Source organism: Stegodyphus dumicola, chromosome 4, assembly GCF_044657685.1.
Source record: "Stegodyphus dumicola isolate Sdum_Otavi_A_Nest chromosome 4, ASM4465768v1".
NCBI lineage: Eukaryota > Metazoa > Arthropoda > Arachnida > Araneae > Eresidae > Stegodyphus > Stegodyphus dumicola.
In genome coordinates this window covers 54,189,615-54,213,678 of record NC_140771.1, presented here as the reverse complement: position 1 = coordinate 54,213,678, position 24,064 = coordinate 54,189,615, and the positions used below count along the sequence as shown (strand labels likewise).

Genomic DNA, 24,064 nt, shown 5'->3' with positions numbered 1-24,064 from the left:
AGTATATGCATACAGAAATTTGTGTAAGTGTTTAATTTTAAAAAGAAGCAAAATCAATAATAGTCTGTTCTCAGCTTCCTTTTAAGGATTCTAAGACTACTAGGTAAAATATTACAAGCAGAAATACTATTTGAATAAGGAGTTAAGATAATTTATTTCAAACTGAAAGAATGTATGTAAGGAAACCATTAGTTTGCACCATGATTAACGACACCCAACAGCTCCAATAGAAGTACCAATACCAAGTAACTTCAGATCTATTATTTCTTAACTTCTTAAAATTAATACTTACAGTTAAATGTTGTTTAATGAAGAAAACAAGCTTAATTTCATTGCCAGTGTTTTCTTTCTTTTGCTGCAAAGAAAATCCTTCAATATATTGGACAAACAATTAAGAATTTATCCCTCTCCCCCCAAAATGATGGAATAATTGTTGTACTATAAAATAAACAAGTAACTGCTTTATTGCTTTCAAATTATATTAGGAAAGCTGATGTTCAGCATGATGGCTAGATCTTAGAAGTTTATGCATAATTTTCTGCGATACTCTGCCAGTGTATCGTGAATAAGAATCCATATTTTATTGCAATTAGGGAAAGAAATGTTATTTATTATAAAGTAAAAAGTATGAAGGTTTTAAATCAACCTTAATAGAAATCAAAAGTATTCAGTTAACAGAAGAATATTTTGAACTACCATAATTTTGAGTAGATGAGCTACCGTAGCATATACTCCACACACATGATAATTGACTAAAAAAATGAAAATTCATCGACACCACTATATGTGCTGCAGCAAAGCATTTCAAAATATGGCACTTAATATTCATTTATTCAGTAATTCCCTGCGATAATGATGTAATCATCATTGATAATATTTTATAACATTTACAACATAACTATAATCAGTAATATATAAATAAATAAGGAAGAAACAGCTTACCTTGAACTTGCCGAAAGCGAATTCTGACAATTTCTAATTGTTATTATTTTTATGCATTCGGTAAACTTTGTTCATCACCATAAATTACCATATTATGAAAAAGAATATGTAAATTAGATAAACAAATAGGACTTTTTAATTAAATTGAACTACATGTATTTATACAAAACCTTCAAAATCCGACTCATTGATGTTAGAATTAAATTAATATAACAAATGACCATCAAGGTCAATTTCATCATTCTGTTCTCTAATCACTAAATCACTTCTTTGAACATAGCTATCTTCATTTTCATTTTTTTCGATGATTTCCAATTTAATGAAAAATACTATCGTATCAGCTCAGACCGATTGCCATGCTTTATCAACCCATAAGGCAGCCCCCTCGTACAAAGCTTTTCTCATTTGCCCTGAATTTGTGAAGGAATAGAGTCCGCTTTGCATTCATTCCTTCCACTTCTTTCGTAGTTCATGCTTGAAATTTATACTGATAGTGAGATCCAGCAGTTGTAAAATTTTTGTAAGTCCACTTCGTATCACTGAGACATCGATGCTAAGTTTTTTTGCTTCATGTCTTACCGTATCTGCTTAATGGGATCACATTGAATCTATAACAATGAATCCTTGGGGTTGGAAGAAAGCATCTTCCCTTTTCCGATAAATTTCTCTCAGCCAAAACAATGTCACTTCTTTGCACATCCATCCTTTTTCATTGACGCAAGGCAAGTTTCCTTTCGGAATTGTTTTTCTTTTGAAAATTATCAAAGGGAACTTTTTTCCATTGGCGGCACAACCCAAAACACAAGTAAAAGAAGTCCTTTCATTCCTGATACTTAGATTCCTGATATACTGAAATAGTGATTCACCTATTGAATAAACAGTTTTGCTCGGAGAACAGTCAAAAGTAACTGGTGCTTCATCCATATTATTTGTCCTCTTTTCAAATTTTGTTTTGTAATTTTCTTTGATGTGTACTCCAAAAAAGCTATTTTTTTTTTCAAATCCAGTCCACGGGAAGCTTTTGTCCAACTGTTGTTTTAGTCCTTACAGATAATTTCTTTCGTTTCATTAACCTGAAACACCAATTAGGTCCTCCAACAAAATACCTTTGCTTGAAGACAAATTCTAACTGTTGATACTGATGATCCAATTTCTCTCTGCTCTATTGTCCATTTCTCTAAATTGTCTTCCAACAAGGGCCGGATTATGAGACCAGTTTAAGGAGTTTTTTTATTCTTAGGCATTTTCTCTAATTCTTACGGTTTGGACTTCTACCGCCGAATGCATCACTCGTAAACTTCAAATTCTTTAGCCTCAGCGCAATTTCCAATTTCAATTGCTTTCTTCACTGCCAAAAGCTTAAAAGCAGCTCTATAACATTTTTCTTCGAGTAGGAATCATAATAATAATGATATTTTTAAAGCGCGAATGATAAGGCTAGCAAAAAGCAATCTGCAAAGCTGTAAAAACATGAAGAATGAACAAGTAAACATAGCTGTTCCATTCAAACAAAAAGTCATTGGAAAACGTGGGCAAAACCATGGAGTTTAACAGAAAATACATGCATTACGGTATCTTTACAGAAAGCGCCACCTACCTTAGTTAGGCGAGTTTGACCTTATTGCACTGCCTTCGCTCTATCTGAGGTTAGAATATTGCAGCGAATTCTTACTGTTTTGCTTGTGCATAACGATCTGAATTAGCAAAGTTTTGAGGAGAGAAGAAAAATAAAATTCCTTCAGATACGCCGCTCTGGCAGACATGCTGCAGACCTAAATTTTCAACTTTTAAACACGTAGAAGCTATGGCTTATACCCAAAATTACGGTACATCTGATAAGTATACTTCTAATGAATTAGCAACAGAAATATTTGGTTTACATACAACGTCCTGCATAACTCAAATACATTTTAAATTAGGCAGAGTAGGACGCATATGCATACACATATATGCTTGTATATCAAGAGAGCACTGAAAAAGTTCACAGAGCTAGACATTTCAGTCACCAAAAATGGAACTGGAGCCAACCTACATAGTATCATGGCTTTAGCCGTTTAACCACTGACTGTCCTAAAGAAGAAAGATCCGAATCCCATTTGCATGAAGCATTTCTTCAAAGATTAATGCTGATCTATCATCGTAATTTGCAACATTTTATGGGTGAACTTGGGTTTAGTATATAGTTTAGCCCCTCAAAAATTAGCTTATGATGAAAAATAGGATAGGGACTTTTGTTAGATTCTTTCAAAATGTGTAGAAAATTTGTTTTAAGTAAATATCACTCATAAGGCAGAATTTTTAATAATTTTAAAACTGATGCCTTTCATAACGTTTGTTATTTGTTAATAGCTGCACTGTTCCATCTGTAACATTAGCCTCAGAATATTATTGTTTTTGCTTAATTTGCAATACACAGTATTTTACAACTGCCCTGGTGCTTATATCAAGTAACCCGATCATATAAGTCATTTGCTAATGCAGTTTAGATGTTATCCATTGCTTCTGTAAGACTATTTTGGTAAAAAATTATAATGCCAAAATTAAGTGCAAATTCAAATTCAAATTTAAGTGAGTTTTTTTATGAATTTTCAGCAATACTAAACTTTTTTTTTTTTTTTTTTTTTTGTATACAGACAAGTGCAAATTGTATTTTAGGTATTCTTTGGATTATGAAAAGCATGGGCTGTATATTAATACTTTGTATGGTCTACTTGTCAATGTGCCAACTGTATGTGTAATAATTGCACAGGAGAAGGGTTAAAAGTACCCTTTATTAATTCTTTAAAAATTAATATACGTCAACTCGACTGGGTGGCAACTGAAATCACAGAACTAAACTAAAAATTTGAAGATATTCACAAGTGGTAGAACTAAGCTACAGGGCTCAGATATGCCTGATTCTTAAACCCGCATCAAAACTAGTGGAAGCAAGTAAATGTGGTTAAACCACATAAACCAGAAATAACTCCGGAAGTACAAGCTCATGCAATAGCCTAAATCTATCTAACTTTTCTACTGAACCTCGGTTTTTAAACTCTTTCTTTACAAGGCAAATTTGCATTCCTTCACGTGTACTACCAAATTTAAATATTCTGGCATTTACAGTTAGGGGAATGAAGGTTTATAGGAAAGTTAAAAATTTAACTTGTTAGTTAAAATAAATATAAATCACTACAACTTTATAGTATTAAATTTAATTTATGCACATGAACTATGATGACATGTATAAGAATTAATGCACTCTGCGATTTCAAGCTTATTTTTAAACAAAAATTCATATCTTTGTTTTTTAAGACAAGATGCATAACAGAAACAATTATTCGTCACTTAACTATTGTGCACTTAAATGTTACACATTGGAATATATAAATAAATATTTTCTCCCTTTTAAGTAAATTAAACTATGAACTGATATTTGTTCTTTATTGCAAATGTCAATATAAAGTGGTAAAGTAAAACAGGTGTTTGACTTTGTAAATTTTTCTCTGGCATCTCTTAACAAATGTATACAAAAAAGAATTTAAGGTTAATGCATATTTTGAAACATAAAGAGAGATGACTGAGTAAATTTTTAAAGTTAAAAAAAATGGTACTTATTTAAGAAACTGGATCAGAAGTAGGGAACGAAGCGAAAGATAAATATTAAAAAAAATTTACTACAGAATAAAATTCAGGGCGCTAAAATAATTGAAGCTTACATCGCTTGCTTAGTTGAAAAGCAAACATTTATACATTTATTGTATGTCTCCTAGACAGTATAGTGATTAGGGGAGCCTACTGTGTTACAGAAGGGCCTGAGTTCGAATCCACGAGAAAGCGTGGCTGCAATTGTCCATTTCTTTCTAGGAGGTAATGGTGGCCCACCTGTTAGGTGCTTTCGGCCTTACTAGTGGCTGAGCTTAAGTTCGTTAAGTGGCTGTCAATGGGGGAAAAAACATTTATGTTGAATGATTTGATTGAAATCGAAGAATGCAACTAATCAGAACTTCTGCTAGATATAATTCCCATTTCATTTCTACAATATTCTTTTAATTGGCAAGTGATCAATTAATTTCTTAACACAAAATTTTCAAGATTATTGGATGGGGGGAAGAGTTCTGGAATCCCTAAAAATTGTGAAAGCAGTTATATTTTCTGTAACAAAGCTGATGAAGAAATTGATCAGGGATTCCCATAGGACTATGGTAACTGAACTAGAGATTTTTAATAGAGACCTTTGACTTTTTGGAACTAGAAGAAACTATTGATTTCCTAATGATGGGATAAACTCCAGGCCCAGGTAATATACATCCAGATTGTATTAAACATCTAGGATATAATGCTCAAATGACCCTTCTGTCTATTTTTAATCATAGTTGGAACTCTTGTGTACCCACTATGGGGAAAAGAATAAATCTGCAGATAATATTAAAATCTATGGGACCTATTGCATTGATTAGTGTTTTGTCAAAGATTATGGAAAAGATGAAGATTGGGTTTTTAGACAGTAATGTCTTTTGTCTCCTAAACAAGCTGGATTCAAACAATATCATTCCACTGTCCAGCAGGTCTCTTATGTTGTTAGGCTGTTAAGGATTCTTTAGACAAACATTTGTCTGTTTTTGCAACCTTTACACACTTTAAATCGGCTTATAATAAAGTATGAAGACTATGTACTCTTAAAAATTTACAGAACATGGGAATAAATGGCAAGATGTTTTTATGGATTAAGAATTTCTCATCACAGTATTTTTCTGCTTTAGATTATGGCTGTAATATTTCTAGATTTAAACAGACTGAAACTGGTCTCCTGCAGGCAACAGCTGTCAGCCCAAGCTCTGAAAGGGCTGGAATGTTACCTAAAAATGGTGAGAATAAATCAGGATAAGAGCACTTGCCAGTTCTTCACTCTGAATAGACAGCATTTCCCCCTGAAGACACGTAAGGGTGTAAATGTATAAGGTATTTCTCCCTCCTTCGTGGTGTAGTGGTCTGCATGCATGGCACGTATTCAAGAGGTCTGTGGCTCAATTTCCGGTGAGGTCATTGCTAATTTTTCATCATTTTTGCTTTCAAAAAATACCTAATAGCTGTACTGCTGTACAGATGTTCAACATAATGTTTCTGCTAAGTGTTTGGATTACATTCTCGATCCACGCTTAAATTCAAGGAAACATGCAAAACATTTGAAAAATAAAGCCATGAGAAGACTCTCTGTCGTAAAACATCTGGCTGGCTCAAAGCAGGAGTCTGACAGAGAGACACTGATGATTACTTACAAATTATATGTTCAACCAATTATTGGTTATTTGTAGCGAGATCCTCATCATGGCTGTGGAGAATGTGGTCCAGATCCTTTCAGTCTTCCTGAACCAAGCGTTGTGCATAATTACTGGGGCAGTAAGAACTACTCCTATTCTTGTAATGCAGCTTTTAGCTAGTTTAAAACTTGTTCATGATTTTATTATGAGATATGCAATCCTGTTACACAAGAAGCTTGTGCATTTGCCCAACAACTCTTTTTGGAAGAACTATAATAATGGAATTTCTAGAAATCGTAAACTCGAATTGGCTTTATCCAGGCTGCTCAGAGAGATTCCAATGCCTTGGAATTGAGCTGAGATTAACTAATTTTACCTTCTCTTTCTTGTCCCTTGAACTTTTTGAATTTGAATATAAATCTTATGCAAAGAGTTGTTAAGAACGAAATGAGCAATTCATAATTAAACCTATTGTAATGGAGACTATTATGGTTTGCTATCCTCAAAATGAGTGAATGCGTGTTTACACTTAAACTTTATGTTAGAGAGAGTACATGCTGCTGGAGCAGGTATCTATAGTGAGCTTTTTAGTTTCTACTTACTAGTGGGCCCTCTTATTGCCTTTGATGAGGAAATCGTAGCCATTGCTGTGGTTATTCAGAAACTGTCGATTTATAGCCAGTCATTTGTAAAGGCAGTCATATTGTCAGATTCCAAAAGTGTGCTTCAAGCTCTTCTAAATAATCAAAATAGTTCCCAAAGAATCTTAAACTGTAGGTCTTTGCTTAACCCTTTGTTGCTCGGTGGTCGCGCCCTGAAACCACCATTTTCCGAATTTTTTTCTCCTCTTTTTTTCCAAGATTTTTGAGTGAAAATGAATTGATTACTGATCTTTTACATCTAAATAACATATATGTTTTAGGTATTAATACTTCAGATCGGATGCCTTTTAAAATTTGTTTTTCGCTGAGACAAAATAACTTCCTTTTATTAATATAAACAACTTTAAATTTCAAAAGTTAGTCATCGCACATCGTGATTTCTATCATAAACAATAAAAAATTGCAGTAATTAAACTGCATATATATAAAAAAAAAAAATCCTCTATATGTATGGCATTTGCTATGTGGTTTCAGGGCGCGACCACTGCGCCACTAGAGCATTGTGTCACAACGCTTACAAACCTCTAGAGGCTCAGTGCTCGTGCCTTGAAACCACTGGCGTTTGCTTCTCTATGGCATTCACTTGCTTTTCAAATATTAATGCTTATTTTTACATGGATATAGATAAAGGGCTTTGAAACCACGGAGTTATTTTATTACTAAACAATACATGCACCTGCCCAGTAAAAAGGTCTTGCTTTTCCAAATACTTTTCTTTGACATCAACACACTTGCTCCCCAAGCTAGTATTGTGATTTTATAAATTATTTCCTGTGGTTTAAATTTAATGTAAATGTACTTTCCTATAATTAAAAATAAAAATTCCATGAAAGTTTTATTTAAATTAAAAATATTTTCTGAATATTTTGGAACGAAATCCGAATAAAATAAGTATGAATGGGAAACGAACGATCCGTACAAAGCCAAAAAGACCAAGTCCCCCCATTAACATAAAAAACCACAAATTTCATGTGCCAGATGAAAAGAAACTAAATAACGCTGGACGTATACCAGTGAAATTTAAATCCAGGCAGTGTACATTTTGATGCACAAGGAAGAAACCTCATAGAACAAGATGTATGTGCGAAACGTGCAATGTGGGTCTATGCATGTATCAAAGAGACAAAACATGCTTTGAACAATGTCAAAAAAAAAAAAAAAAAAAAAAAAAAACCCACTGAGTTTTTTTTAAATTTTTATTTTATTGAGTTTTTTAATCCCTTTATCCAAATGTCCTTATTATGTAGATACTTATATTTTCACTGCTATCGAAAAATTACATAAATGTTTATTTTTTAATTTTTTCTGACGATTTACTTTGTAAAATAATGTAAAAAATTATATATAATGCAATTCTTACATACATTTTTTAAAAATCCGTAAATTTTGTCATTTATTGGAAATGCGCGCGGAAAATGGTAAGTTTTTTTTTCCTACTACATCAGTAAGTTTCAAAGTCGCGCGGTGGTTTCACAGTGCGACCACCACCCACAGAACAATGGGCAAAAGTAGATTTTTTTTTAATCCATATATTATTTTTCTCTAGGATCATAATATTCAATTTCTAGAGTTTTTAGTTTTAAAAAAATTATAAAATGATCGCGCGTGTCAAAGGGTTAAGTCAGTGGCGCACAGAATTTTTTCCCAATGGATTCCAGCCCACTGTGGAATTATGGGCAATGAAAAATCTGATACATTGGCTAAGAAAGAAACTTTAATAAATCAACCACTTTTATTTCATATGACTAAATTGTTTGTTAACACCTGATTCTTAAGAAATTTCAAAGAGGATATGATTCGATAAGAGATGGAGGATTCTAGAACTTTCATTCCCAATTTTCTAACAAAGACAGCAGTGGCTCCCATTAGACACTTGACATGACTTTTTGCAGAACCATCTCTACAGAATTTGAGTAGTGGATTCCCTAAACTATGTTTTGTGTGACTCCAATTGGCTTACAATAACTTTTAAATAATAGTAGTGCACTTTCTCGGTATGAGGACATTGTTAAAAAGTATTGGAGAGCCCATGAACTAATGCCTTAAGCGCTAATGTTTGGCATCTGTAAAATAAACAAATATTTCCTAAAACCCCGTGTTTAAATAAGTAAATGGTCTAAAATAAGGATGTTCTTCTGCCCCACCCCAAGCCTCCAAAGTTTTGATTTTCTAGGTGCATAGGAATTTTTGTAAATGTTTGCTTGCTCTTAATTCTCACTTTAGATTTTACAAGCCATTAAGAAAAAAAGCTGTTGAGTTTTATGTGAAATCCTAGCTAATTAGTCGAATTTGAGCCAAACCTGAAATATTTTCTGATTCATGCCAAAAAGAAATTAAAAACCATACCTCATTATATATATATATATATATATATATATATATATGAAATCTGTAAATAGATTGATGATTGGGTAATAGCTACAATGGATTTTGTGGAGACACAGAAATGACACCGACAGACATGACTTAAGACATAATTTATAGCTGAACAACTAATTCTGGATATACATATTCTTCTTCACACAGAATCATGGGTTTGATATGTGCACTATCTTCATAACATTCTTTGAAATTTACATCTTTGATAATGGACAAAGTGGAGAGGCGAGTGATATAAGAACAATATTAAAAATAAATTATGAAATAACATTAAAGTTACTCATGAAAAACCATTAATTAACCTCATAAATTAAAAATTGTTAAAAAAATACTGAATTATGATGCTTTAAAATGGTAACAATAATGCTTTTCACTCCCTTTTTCCTCCCCTTTGAACAGCGCTACTTTCAGAAATAGAGGCAAAATGCATAATGAGTTCCATGCATAATCTTTTTCTTGATGCTGAAAACAAACTTGATTTAATTCACTCCATGATTTAAACTTTTAGAACAATGAACATTGGAAGTCAGAAGGAAATCAATTTCTCGCACAACACACTTATGATAAACACAGATCATTGACTCTTGACTATAATGCTGAATCACCGATTATTCTGAAAACACTTTTTTGTTCCTGTAGGTAACTTTTAGTTGATGGAAAGACACACGTAGGCTCATAGTATTCTAAGATCTATAATATAATCTTTAAATAACTGTATGATTAAATGAGAGCTGCAATGAATGGGAGATGGTGGTAGTGTAACGATTTAGCAGAGGCTTCATCATCTTTTGTGCAATATTCACCTTATCTTCATAATATTTTTTGAAATTTACATTTTAGATTATGGGTAAAGTAGAGAGATAAGCGATGTGTGTTGGCATTAGCAAAGGAGCAAGAAGCAGGGAAGTAGGAAAGTAAGTGCGCATTCAGCAGCAGGGAGAGATATAGAATTGATTTTTTGTTGAAATTTTGATTTTTAATTGGATAAAAGATATTCACAATGTTACCTGTTACATAAGATAGTGTGATGGGAATTAATTTTGAGATGATACACATTAAATTCATATATTATAAACAATTAGTATAGTTTTAGGACGGGAAACAGCCAATTTAAAATGAGGACTAAAAGAGACTGCTGCAAATTCGAGTTAATAGTTTTCTTTCATATATTATGTCATACACATACTCATATAGATATATATAATTACAAATCTTTTCTTTTGAAAGCAAAACACAAACATGTCTAGTTATTTTTGCGCATTAAGCTGCAGAAAAGTTATCATTAAGTAAGAAATTTAGAACTAATGTTTCACAAAGACCAGAAATTGAAATTCATAATTAATAAATTCCAAATAATCATAGAAATGCAACAATAAATTTAAAAATGTTAAAACCAAAACATTTCAAACAAGCAAAAACCCCTCTTCAAAAATTATGAAATTCAAAGAAAAATGAACAAAAGCAGATGAGGAAAAAATAGGCATTGGACAGTTTGAACCTTTTATCACATACTTTTTCCAAAAACTGCAAAATTTCAGAGCAGTTTGAATTCTACCTTCTTTAGCAAGAACACCATTTGATCATCTTTAGAATTTGGTTAGACCATGCATAGAAGGTTGTGTTAAGATTTCACTAAGTTTGCGTTTTTCAATTATTTTTTCAAATATGTTTTCAAATTTTAGCTGTTTAAAGCTTAGGATTGACCTTTTTATTTATAGAAATCTCTAAGTACTGTTTTTCGTTTTCTTGATATTAAAAGTTTAGCATAATTGAGAACCTCCAAATTTTTTAGTTTGTTTGACTATTAGTTTTGCTCTTCACTTATACTTGCTTTTGGATTTTGGGTTAGCATATACAGTATAAAGTCCGTAATCCGGACGTCCATTATCCGGAATGATCTATAATCCGGACCTCAAAGCCACAAGCTTTTTTTTTTTGTATTCTTTATGCATGCGCACATTGAAAGAAATGTTTAATAAAGTAAACAAATAAATATTTTCTCTCTGGAGTGGAGGGAATGCGTCCGTAATTAAATAAAAAAAAGAAAGTTCGTAGCGCATGCGTAGGAGCACAAGGCCCCGAAGAAAAACTAAGCTTCACAAAGAAGAAATATTAAGCTCCCCCCTTTTTTTTTTGTAAAATTTGATACTTTTTAGATCATAATTGCTCTTTATTTCATAAATTACAGTTTCATATTTTTAATTGTATAATTTCTGCTTGCCATCTTACCAGATTTAAATTGATGATCTATAATTCGGAATCGCCGAATCCCAACGAGTCCGGATTACAGACTTTGTGCTGTATTGGATTTAGACCAGTATGTTTTTTTTTTTTTTTTTTTTTTTTAAATTTGAATTTCAATGTAATAATGTAAAGTTCTATTGTTATTTAATTGTCATTTTGGCACTGTGTAATGTTTTATTCTTTTTTCAAGTGTTTCAAAAATGTGTAGGAAAAATTCTGGTACATTAAAGATTTTTAGATTCTATAAGTTTATATATACATATATATGTATATGGAAATCACTCTTAAAGTTTTTTAGATAACCATAGACGATAATTGGAAAAAAATTAATCGTTAGATTTGAAAATATGAACTATTTTAGCCTAGTAGACGATTTTTTATAGGCCAAATGCAAGCAGTTTAGCGTAGAATAAATTTTAGGCAGAAGAAGAACTAGAGTTGATGCAAGAACATTATCACGCTGTGATCTTCTATGACTTTAAAATGGGATTAAATCAAAAAGAACGTGTTCAGTGTCTGCAAGTAGCATTTGGAAATGAAGGTGCGTGTCATGCTACTATATTTAGATGGTTTACAAAATTTCACAGAGATCGCAACTCTCTTCAAGATGAAGAATATGCACGACGGCCATTGTCAACAGTGATGCCAGATAATATGTCTGCCATACGGAAAATGTTAACCGATGATAATTGCTACATCTATCATATGAAACAGAAGGAACTTAAGTTTGGATCTGCCACCATACATAAGATTATTCATGAAGCATATAAAAAAGCTAGTTTGCTGTTCGTTATTCCTCATAATTTAACTGAGCTCCAAACAGAGGAGCATATCAGAATCAGTAAAGAAACCATTAAATTACTTACAGATGGTGGCCAATGCATTATTTCTAAAATCGAAAATTGTGATATCATTTTTTTGGCGTTCCGACATGTCAAAAGGTAAAATTAGGGTCTCTGAAAATGATCCCATGCCCACAATGGTGAAAAGACAATGTGCCTTGAAAAATGCAATGTATGCCATTTACTTCAGAAGTATAGGACTGGCCAAAGCCATCAAGCTGGAAGGACAGTCGCAGGTAATTGCTACACCACAAAGTATCTTCCGATTCTTCAAGAAGTGAATGTTAGAGGACTCATTCTCTTCCATGACAATGCCTCTTCTCATTCAGGCAAAATTGACAGTTGAGTTTCTTGAAGAAAAACACATCACAGTCATAGAACATCCACCCTGTTCACCCGATTTAGCTATGTGTGATTTTTGGCTATTTGTTATTCTAAAAAAGAACTTATGGAGGCATTGTTCTCATTCCGAAGAAATGGTTGATGAGGCTACAAATGCTTTTTTTTCATCAATTCCGAGAAATGAATGGCTTGAGGCATTTAGTCTTTCAAAAATTCACTACAGAAGTGCATTGATGCTGAAGGAGACTACTTTGAACATTCATAAAATTTCATAAATATAATTTTAAAAACTTACGTGTATCTAAAAAATTTCAAAGTGACTCTTATATATATACTGTATTTGACGGCATATAAGACGCACCCTTATTTAGACGGCCACACACAAGGAAAAAAAGTTTCAATAGCGTGGTTTCTTTTAGTTCTCACGTTTCGTAAAAGCCAAATAAACAATTATTGAACACAATTACCTTCACGTATAAGACTGTGTCCTTCACGTATAAGACGCAGGTAACTTTTTTTAGACCACATTTAGGAAGAAAAGTGTATCTTATATGCCGTCAAATACGGTATACAGTTCAAAGTCCGTAATTAGGATGTCCATTATCCGGAATAATCTATAATCCAGACCTCAAAGCCACAAACTTTTTTTTTTTTTTTTGTATCCTTTACGCATGCATGTTGGGAGAATGTGTCTCCAGATACTTAAAAAAATGCTTGGCATAATTTATGGCCTGCTTTCATATTTCATGGTGAGGACGATGAAGATGATAGCCGCGAATTTGAAGGTTTTCGGACATCGCAAACTAAAGGTGAAATTTTCCAGTTATTGGATTTTGTAAAGAAATGTGGAGAAGTGGTAATAAATGAAGATGATATAATAGAAGATTTTCATTGTGACGACAATGCCCCAACCATCAGTCAATCAATGGACAGCGAAATATGTAGTATGGTTCTAGATCCAGAAAATACCACTTCCGGTAGTGAAGAAAGTGATAGAGAGGTTATTGAAAAGGAAACAATTTCGATTGACAAGTTAGTCGGTATTCTCGACACAGCAATTACAGGAACAATGAAATTTTGTAACCGAGCAAAATTTATGTCTGTTTATAGAATTAAAGAGAAAGTATTAGCACAAAAAATGAAGCAACTTAAACAACTTACATTGAAAAAATGTTTAATAAAGTAAACAAATAAATATTAAGCTTTTTTTTTTTTTTTTTTTTTTTTGTAAATTTTGTTACCCTTTAGATCATAATTGCTCTTTATTTCATAAATCATGGTTTCATATTTTTAATTCTATAATTTCTTCATGCCATCTTACCAGATTTAAATTGATGATCTATAATCTGTTAAAACCCCTAATAGGAAATCGCCGAAGTCCCGACGACTCCGGATTACAGACTTTGTGCTGTATTAATGTGTCAGATTCAAAATTGCTGTAGTTTCTCCTATAATTCAGTGATGTGGGGAAAGGGCTGCCTGGAGACCCAGAGCATCCTCCTTGGCTATGCACTTGGTATATTGTGCTTCCCTTCTACCAATAATAGTAATAAAATTAATACAGCTGAGTATTTTAAATTCATAAAACTTTTTTTACTTTCTAAAATTTTGAATTTCTTATTGGATATATATAATTTTTTATTAGATTTACAATTTATGTTGCATTAATTTAATAAGTATTTTTATGTTTTGTTGTGAAAACAAAAAATTTGCATTAAGAATCTTTTAAAGTTACTAACACTAATTAAGTTGCAGGAAAGTGTTCTGCTGTATAAATTATTGTCAGAAATCTGTAACCCCTTAAGAACCAGCGCGTAGAGAACGAAGCACAGTACAGGGACTGGACCCTCTGAATTGAATCGTCACCACCGGTCTGCACATTTTCAGGAGTTAAGCCTAATTTTACCCCCCCCCAAAATCATATAAAATCAGCAAATATAAAGAATATCACATTAATAGAAATGAACAGGCAAAATACTAAAATCGTAACTATACACACAGAAATAAATACTATAAACATGAAAAAAAAAATTAAAAATACAAAATTAAAAAAAGTAAACAAGAATTACCTGTAGGTAATTAAATTCCAATTTAAAAATTCTGCTGTGTGTGAAATAATTCAAAAAAAGGATTGACACACTATCCTACATTGCATATTTTGTACTCAAAATACGTTGTTTGCTTTCGCTTTTCCTTGATTTTAGTGCACACAGTGCATCTTCTCGTACCTTTATTACCTTTTCTGTCAACATAAATTTTTGGAAGATGTCTTGACGGAAAGGTGGAGTGTCCAGTGATTTTGGACAAATTTTTAAGTTTTTCCGTAAGGTTTTTTTAGTCATGGCTAATGGAATGAAACTGAATATAACCCCAACACATATCCCAAAACTTCTTCAAAATATTTTATCATCCTCAAACGTTGTGTGACATCAGGTTTATATTAGAAAACTTCCTGCTTTTCTAGATGGAAAAACAGTGTCTGCCATGATGACCAGAAAGTGGTCAAGGAAAGACCCCCATTGGCTGGATATCTGTTACTGATCACATCAATATATACATTATATATAATTACATTATATGTAAAGTAAATACATTATATACCATACTATAATGCATAGGTCATTATATATAATAATCATTCCAGGTATTATATTGACCTCTTAAATCGAATAAAAACAAAAAAAGCTGGCTCTTTCCTGAGAAATGCGAGCAAGACGCATTATGCGTTGAGAAAAGTGATAGTCTTTCCCCTTCTGTAATAATGTTGGATTCTGTAATAATGTAATAATGTAAATTATGTTTTAGTTCTGGTTTCATCAACAGATGGCGCCATTGGCTTATCTGCTGTCCAGGCTTTCTTATGTTATCTAATTATTATACGGTCAAAAGTCGTTAATCGGACTCGTCGGGACTTCGGCAATTCCGGATTATCGATTTTTCCGGATTATAGATCATCAGTTTAAATCTGGTAAGATGGCATGCAGAAATTATAAAATTAAAAATATGAAACCGTAATTTATGAAATAAAGAACAATTATGATCTAAAGGGTATCAAAATTTACGGAAAAAAAAAAAATTATTTGTTTACTTTATTAAACATTTCTTTCAATGTAAGTTGTTTAAGTTGCTTCGTTTTATGTGATAATACTTTCTCTTTAATTCTGTAAACAGACATAATTTCTTGTTCAGTTACAAAGTTCTGCTGTTAAAGTCCTATAATTGCTGTGTCGAGCATACCGACTAACTTGTGAATCGAAATTTATTCGTTTTCAATAACCTCTGTATCACTTTCTTCTTTATCGGAAGCGAATTATAATGATGAGGAATTTGATTTAAATCATATCAAAGACGGAGTACATCGAGATGAAATACTACATTTAGTAAGGAATTATAAGTGAAATAAAATAAAAACATCTGCCCTGAAGATAAGGATAGTGCTGACAGATTAACTTCCAATTCTGCGGCGTTCCCCCCCCCCTGGGCCAGAGAGCAGTGTGAAATTGATAAACAGATTATTTCGGAATGGTTTGAGAAACGAAGGATATGCCTTTATCCATTTTTTGCAGCAATTCCACTTTTTGTTTAATGGACTTCTAAACATACTTTCGCTTTGTAGATCTTTTACATATTAGTAAATACATATCGGAAATTCTACTTGACATAATCGAAAGTTCAAGCTTACTTTTATAAAATTGCTCTAACAGTCTGCAAAAGATAATAAGCTGGGTCCAATTCGAAGATTTAGGAACAACGCAATCTGCAACATTAACTGAATTAGGTAATTTTAGCTTAGCTTATACCATCCGTTATACATTAAACGCGCAAGCGTAAACGTATTACGCACATGCATATTCGCAGCCGTAAAAGTCTTACGCGCATGTGTCAACGCGACGCATGCGCAGAAAGTTTGTAGCTTTGAGGTCCGGATTATGGGTGTATTATTACCGAATTAACGACTTTTGACTGTAATGTATATTATTAGAATTAAATTTTCAGCAAATACAAATATATTCAGTAATTTAGTGATAATCTTTTTTGTGAAGAATATAAAAAATTGGTATATTCACAAATTCTTTAAGTATCCATTTTGGAAATATTGAGTTCAAAACATTAAAAAAAAAATCAAGATTTGCACTGCAGTTTGAACATTAATGCTATAAAGTAAATGCATGTTAAAAATTAATTCTGTTTAAATAAAGCTGTAAAATATATTAATTATAAACTCTTTAGTAAAAACTAATGCAATATTTAAAGAAAAAATTCATAACTAAAAGTAATTTTGTGTTCAAATTATCAGATCTGTTGAATCCTACTACAGATTAGACTTTTCATTTAATAAATTTATATGAAAATTTAATAGCTTAGTTGAATCTAGTTGCAAAAACGTGCATTTCTTTATTGCTATTAATTTATTGTTGGCATATTAATATAAAGTATTTCTTTAAATTTAAACCCCACATTTTTTGGGATGACTGAAAATTAAGATGCATTTTGGATTCAAATATGTGTGTAGTTTTACTATAATATTTAATCCAATATAGAATGCAGTGTAATTTCTGAGATGTTTTCCATGTGTGTCTAAATAATAATGATACTGATTTCAGAATGATTTTACAGTGGTGCAGGTCTGAAACTTAGTTTTAGAATTATTTAAGAATGAAAGGACAAATATTCTGTTAGAAAATGTAACTAAGTTCATCTTCTAGCTTTCTGCTGTGTCACTGATATTCAAGACATTTATCAAGGTAACTGCAGAAAAAACAGATGTCATTTCTGGTTACAGTTGCTATTTGATACAGCAAATAAGGAGCTGGTGTATTTTTAACAATGCAATGCAAAATGGAAAGAAAGAAAGAAGGTTGTTATTATGTTCTTTGTAGTAAAGAGGTGATTAATGAATAAAATTCACATTAAAAGGGTATCAGAAATGGAGAAACAGAAGCATAATTCATATGATGCACCATTTAAATATAAAGTTATTTATTTGCTAATGAATTTGGAAATTGTGTTGCTGGTTAATTGCTTACCATTAACTATGAAGTCATTGTTAAAAATTCAATGACAGTAATTATTAATTTGCTAAGCAAAGAAATAGTCCTTTTCAACACTGTTAAAATAGCACCCTTAAGTTGATAAAATTGTATTTAATTTTCAGGTGAGCAATGATTAGCAATTTTTATTTGTTAATAATCAATCCATATTGTTTAAGGTCTTGGATATTGTGAAATTGCTTGGCATTTTCTGCAAGAATTTCAAAATCAGCCATGGTCAATATGATGTTATCTATGAGAAATTATCAGTGGATTTTAAGTAGAAATTTACAGGTTACCAATGCTATTTTATTCAAGTAAGAAAATTTTGAAATTACATGGTTATTCAATTGTTTACGCTGTAACCAATTGCACATATCTACTTCAACATACCACATGGTTCCACCAGCAACTGAGCGTAAAATTGCTGAACACTGATAGTTCGACCTGGGTTCGATTCCAGGTGAATATGTTGGCTTCATTGGCGTTTTCATCATTTTCTCTATGTATAACATGAATGCAAGCCAATGTCCTATTAAAAAGTCCTCCATGAAGGCGTCCTTGCCTTTAAACAGGAGCTTTGCTGTAATCAAATAAATCAAACAAATCAACATACTGCATAATTACACACTTAATGAGAAAGGTGCCCAGAAATTCAGTATCAAATCCATGAAATCATAGCATTTAATATTTACTAATTTGTAAATGGCAATATTTAATAACTTGCGAGCGTCAGCACTTTTGGATACACATGTAAAAATAGAACTATGCTGGTACTGCAGTTCTCTGTAATATATAGTATTCTACGTTTACAAATAAATAGTTTAAAGAGTTAAAAGTGCATCCTTTTTATTTTTTATGGTGTCAGAAGTATTTTGCTTTCAAAATAGTTTAAAAACCAGAGCTAACGAAATTTAATGGAAATCTTGCATCAGACTAGCAGAGACAGTTGCAGTCATTTGAAATATATAAAGTAACTAATGGATTACATAATGAAGAGAAGGTAAGAGTTAATATTTTTCTTCGTGTAATAGGAATTTGCAGTTTTGAAATATACGATACACTGCCTGTAGATGAAGGTAAAAAAACTAAATTAAATAAAATTAAGGACAAAATTTACGAAATATTGTATACCTAAGAAAAATATTACATATGATAGACATTTGTTCTTTACTAGAAATTAAATTGTGTCGGAAACCACAGATGAGCATGTAACTGACCTTCGAAATAAAACTAGAACATGCAAGTTTGCACAATTAACGAATAGTCTTATAAAGGATAAAACTGTTTGTGGTGTTAAATATAATATAGTGAGAGCTAGATTATTGCAAGAAACAGAATAACATTAGAAAAAGCTCTTTATATATTCAGATCTGCATAAATAAGTGCACATCAAATGAAAATAATAAATCATGAGGAAACTATTACAAACTTACTGGAAAAGAAAGTAAGCAAACATTATAAAGGAGGTAAATATTGAGAAATAAGCGACAAAAGTTTGTTCTAAATGTGAACATTTCATGAGTATCGAAAGTGTCCAGCATATGGAAAAATCTGTTATAAGTGTAAAAAAGGCAAATCATTTCGCTAACCTGTGTAAAAGGTATAAAATAAAAAATAAAGCTATCAAGGTAAAGAAAACAGAGAAACACATTAAATTACTAAATCGTGACTTTGAGGAAGAGTTAGAATTTTATGTAGGTATATTGCACTTCAGTTCTGATAACAAAGAAGAGAAATTGACTGTTAATGTAAATAAGAATAAACTTAATTTGCAGTCAGAATACTGGAGACGCGTGCAGTGTTATTTCTACAAGCAAAATGAAAATGCTAGGTGTTCCGATACAGAAGTCTGAAATTAAAAGTTTGGTTACATTTTCTAGGAATAAAATGGTTACTATAGGAAAAGTAGTACTTAACTGCCAATATGGAAAAAATAGTTATGTTGAGGAATTCCAAGTTATTGACAAAGAAGTACCTTCTATATTAGGATTAAAATCATGTTTACAGCCATGTTTGATTCAAAAAGTGATGTCTGTTTACACAGAAGACTTACTGGAGGAATACAAAGATGTATTTGAAGATTAGTCTGTTTGAATGGAGATTGTAAAATTCAGTTAAAACAAGATGCAATACCAGTAATTAATCATCCAAGAAAACTACCTATAGCTATACAAGATGAAGTGAAGAAAGAACTATAAAGAATAGAAAATTTAAATGTTATTGAGAAAGTAAGAGAACCAACTGAATGGGTAAATTCACTGGTTACTGTTGTCAAACCTAACAAAATAAGAATATGTTTAGACCCTAGAAATTTAAATAAAGCAGTAAAATGTAGATGTCCTATGTTAATTGTAGATGTTGTCACTAAAATTCCAAAAGCAAAAATATTTTCTGGTTTAGACACTAATAGTGCTTTTTGGCAAATCCAGCTTGACAAAGAAAGTAGTAATTTGTGACATTCAGTACACCTTTTGGTAGATGCAAATTTAAACTAATTTACAAGGTTACCATTTGGCATAAGTTCAGCTCCAGAAATTTGCCAAAGAACATTAAACCAAATAATAAAAGGTCTAGAAGGTGTTAAATGCATTATAGATGATATCTTAATATCTAATGAAAAGAAATATGACCTACGACTTAGAAAAGTACTCCAGAGAGCATGAGAAAAATAATCTGAAGTTCAATAAAGCTAAGTATAAAAAAGGTAATAGTGTGAATTATATAGGGCATGAATTAAGTGAAAATGGCTTAAAACCTGATTTTTCTGAAGTGAAAGCAATTGATAAAATGCCACAACCTATAGATGTGCCTTCTCTACAAAGTTTTTAGGAATGATTTAATTACTTAGCCCAATTTATTTCTAACTAGTGCACCATTAAGATAGTTACTTGAGAAAAATGTTCTCTAGTACTGGACTGAAAAACACCAAAAAGGTTTCAAAACACTTAAAGAATTGGTTGTAAAAGCACTATTAAAATTCTATGATGTTAATAAGGATGTAACTCTTTCAGTAGATGCAAGTTCAGAATGATTAGGTGTTGTTTTACTATAATATAACCAATTGCTTATGCTTCCAGAGCTTTAATGAAAAGTCAGAAAATTATGCTCAGATAGAAAAAGATAGAAAAAAAGAATAAAAATAACTCAGATTGAAAGAGAACTTAAAGCTATTGCTTTTGAATGTTCTAAAAATCATGGAAAATGTATTACAGTTGAAACTGACCATTGACCATTAGAGCTCATAACTAAGAAACCTCTGTTTAAGGCACCTCAGCAGTTGCAAAGAATGGTGTTAAAGTTACAAAAAGGGGAAAGACTTACTAATAGCAGACAGTTTAAGTAGAGCATATTTGAATGCAACAGAAGAAGATAATGATGAAGATATAAAAATTTGTATGCTGATTCCAGCAGCTGATGACAAAATTTATGAATTAAAAAACGAAAATAAATGCTGTACTATAATTCTTTAAGATATATATTCTGAGAGGTTGGCTAGAAAGGAAACATCAGCTGGAATCTCAAGTCAAAGTATTTTGGGACTATAGAGATGAGTTGAAAATAGAAAATGACTTTTCAAAGGAGGAAGAGTAATTATCCCTTTATCTGTGCAAAAAGAAATGTTAAATTTAGTTCATGAGGGACACTTTGGATAGAAAATTGTAAGAAAAGAGCTAGAAATCAGAGGAACAGAAGAAGGAGTTAATGCATAGAAAACAGAGTGTAAAAAAGTATGATATCAAATATTCTCAAGCAAAGTTTAGAAGATCAACTACCAACCTCTGCTAACTCAGAAACAAGGGACAGTGAGCAAAGAACTGGATGTTGTGAAGTGATCAGAAAGCTGGCCATGTATTTTCACTGATTTTGTACTCTTAAAAAAATGAGGGGAGGGGGAGATTTAATATTTAATAATTTGTAAATGGCAACATTTAGTATTTAGTAACTTGTGAATGACAGCACTTTTGGATACACATGTAAAAATAAAACTATGCTGGCATCACATCTCTCTGTAATATATAATATTCTATGCTTATAATAAATAATTTAAATAGTTAAAAGTGCACCTTCTTTATTTTATATCTTAACTTTTTATTCTGTTCCTCTGATATTCTCTTCAGTAGCTGAGCTGTTTTCTTTAGTGTCTCTGATGGCTTTTCTATTTCTTCTAAATACTGTTCCTCCTGATCTCAGTGAGAGTGATTAGAAAGCTGGTCAGGTATTTGGACTAAGAAGGGGTGGGGGAAAAAGGAGGATGTAACATGTAATATTTAGTAATTTTTAAATGGTAACATTTGGCATTTAGTGTTTAGTAACTTGCAAATGGCAACACTTTTGAATATATATGTAAAAATAGAACACTGTTCTCTGTAATATATAATATTCTATGATTATAAATAAATAGTTTAAGCAGTTAAAATGTGCACCCTCTTTATTTTATATTTGTATTATTGGTTATGGTCACAAACTACCAGCATTCCTGTACAGGGAAAAAAAAAAAAAAAAACTCATGCCAAAAAATGGTGGTTTTTGAAAAGATGTCATCATCTGGGCTCAGCAGAATGCATGGGAAAGGAGTGAAGGGCATCTGGGAACGCTGACCTAGAGTGCTTCTGTAACCAATCCCCAGCATGCTAATTCTTAAAGTTCCTGTTATGAAAGGATTGAAAAAATGTTGCTTTGTAATCAGTGTTGGTCATTTCAGAATGTATGTTGAACTAACTTTAGTATATTTATTATCGAGCCATGCAAGGCTTGTGTGCATGTGAGGTATGAAGCTTATTATATAGCTTTAGATCATCATACTTTGACAAAATTCAGCATAAGCTGAAAGGGCACTGGTTTCAACTCTTATTCAATGGATTTCCAAAACCTGGAATGATAACTGAGAGCATAATGTTAAAATATTTTAAGCAGTGCTGACTAGGGAATGTTCTTAGCTTATTGTGAAAAGATACAAGCAAAGACGTTTCTGACCCCTCCCACCAAATCAAAGAATGCTAGGGATTGTAAAAGTACTGGCAGTGATGCTGATGAAAGAGTTCTTGTAAATTAAACCATGAGCTATAATTATTTAAATGACAAATGAGAATTGTAATTCTTGTATTTTTAGTGGTAAATGTAATAGCAATTTAGTAATAATGTAAGTACTCTAGATTCTAATATAACATTTTAATTAAATACTGGTATTATATGCTTCTTAAATTGTAAGGTGTTTCTGATATAAATTCTATTTTTGATTCGAAGAAATATAGTGTTTGTATATTATCATAAAAGTTATACTTTTTAATTGATAACCATTTTTTAAGGATTAGAATATAACAAATTTATAATAGGATATTTATCTGCAATAATAAATGTGACATAAAGTAGATTTTTAAAAATGGATTTCTGTAAATATTATAAGTATCTAAGCTATTCTTATGGCATTATATGGATTGAGCAAAAATGCTGCAACTGATTAATTATATTTTGAAAATTCTTAGATGATCAAAGTATTTGGAGATCTGCATCCTTATACTTTCTATGTAACATATGGTCATTCTGAGGATTCATTTATGAGCAAAGATGCAGATTACTTGGAAAGCAAGACTAAAAAGTCTGAACCTTTTGATAAACTTATTAAAATGTGCGATGCTGACAAAGAAGCAGAGGGAGAATTTCTTTCTGTAAGTAATTAACCTTTCAACATAAAATTTAAATTAAAGACAGCTATTTTTGGTTTGTGTTTAAATATTTTGTTTCAGTGTTCTGTTTTTATTCATCATTGCATTTTTAGTATCATAATGATAGGTACTTCTTGATTATCCACTCTCCCACCAGAAACTGATAAAAAAGTATTCAAGAAACACTGCAGTATGCAAAACATTTTGAAGCTTACCAAGAAGTACTTAGTAGAAAGAATACCATTTCTTTGGAGGCTGTCGTAAGTTCATGAATGTTGTCCAAAGCTACCAAAGAGTTCGCAAATTTTCAGTGGGAGTGAGGGATATCAGAAAGTACTATATTTTGTAATGGAGGAGATTGATTTATTTGATTTCAGATTGTATGTATATTGAAAGAAAAGGAGCCAAGGTGCAAAGTAAGAGGGCCATTTTGAAATTGTAATCAAGAAAATATCACTTATTTTTGACATTTTGGGAAATTTAAAATTTCAGGGCCAAATCTGTAATGCATCAAGCATTAAAATATTGCAGAAATATACTTCCAGATTATTTTCAAAATTATTGAAATATTAATTATTCAGATTTTTGCTAAATTATGTTAGTTAATCGAATAATAACTCTGGAAATATATATGTGCAAGTGTTGCAGTATAGGTTTTTAAGAAGTTTCATATATATATTGCATCTTTAGCAGTCAAGTAGTTCAATAAAATGGAAT

General features: G+C 31.6%; 1 protein-coding gene across 18 annotated transcripts in view; it reads left to right on the top strand.

The window, feature by feature from the left end:
• LOC118191046 (dynein regulatory complex protein 1-like) overlaps positions 1 to 24,064 on the top strand; it is a 147,386-nt gene that overhangs the window by 15,957 nt on the left and 107,365 nt on the right. For 17 of the 18 annotated variants that reach the window (XR_015040661.1, XR_015040659.1, XR_015040656.1 and 14 more), the window contains one exon: positions 23,168 to 23,350. Coding sequence is in view for 11 of the 18 variants with exons in the window: in XM_085814902.1 (XP_085671028.1) it covers positions 23,168 to 23,350 (183 nt within the window). In the remaining 7 variants the exon portion in view is untranslated. Of the gene's footprint in view, positions 1 to 14,035; positions 14,168 to 23,167; positions 23,351 to 24,064 lie in introns of those variants that run through there. The other variant, XM_085814898.1, reaches the window with a different exon arrangement.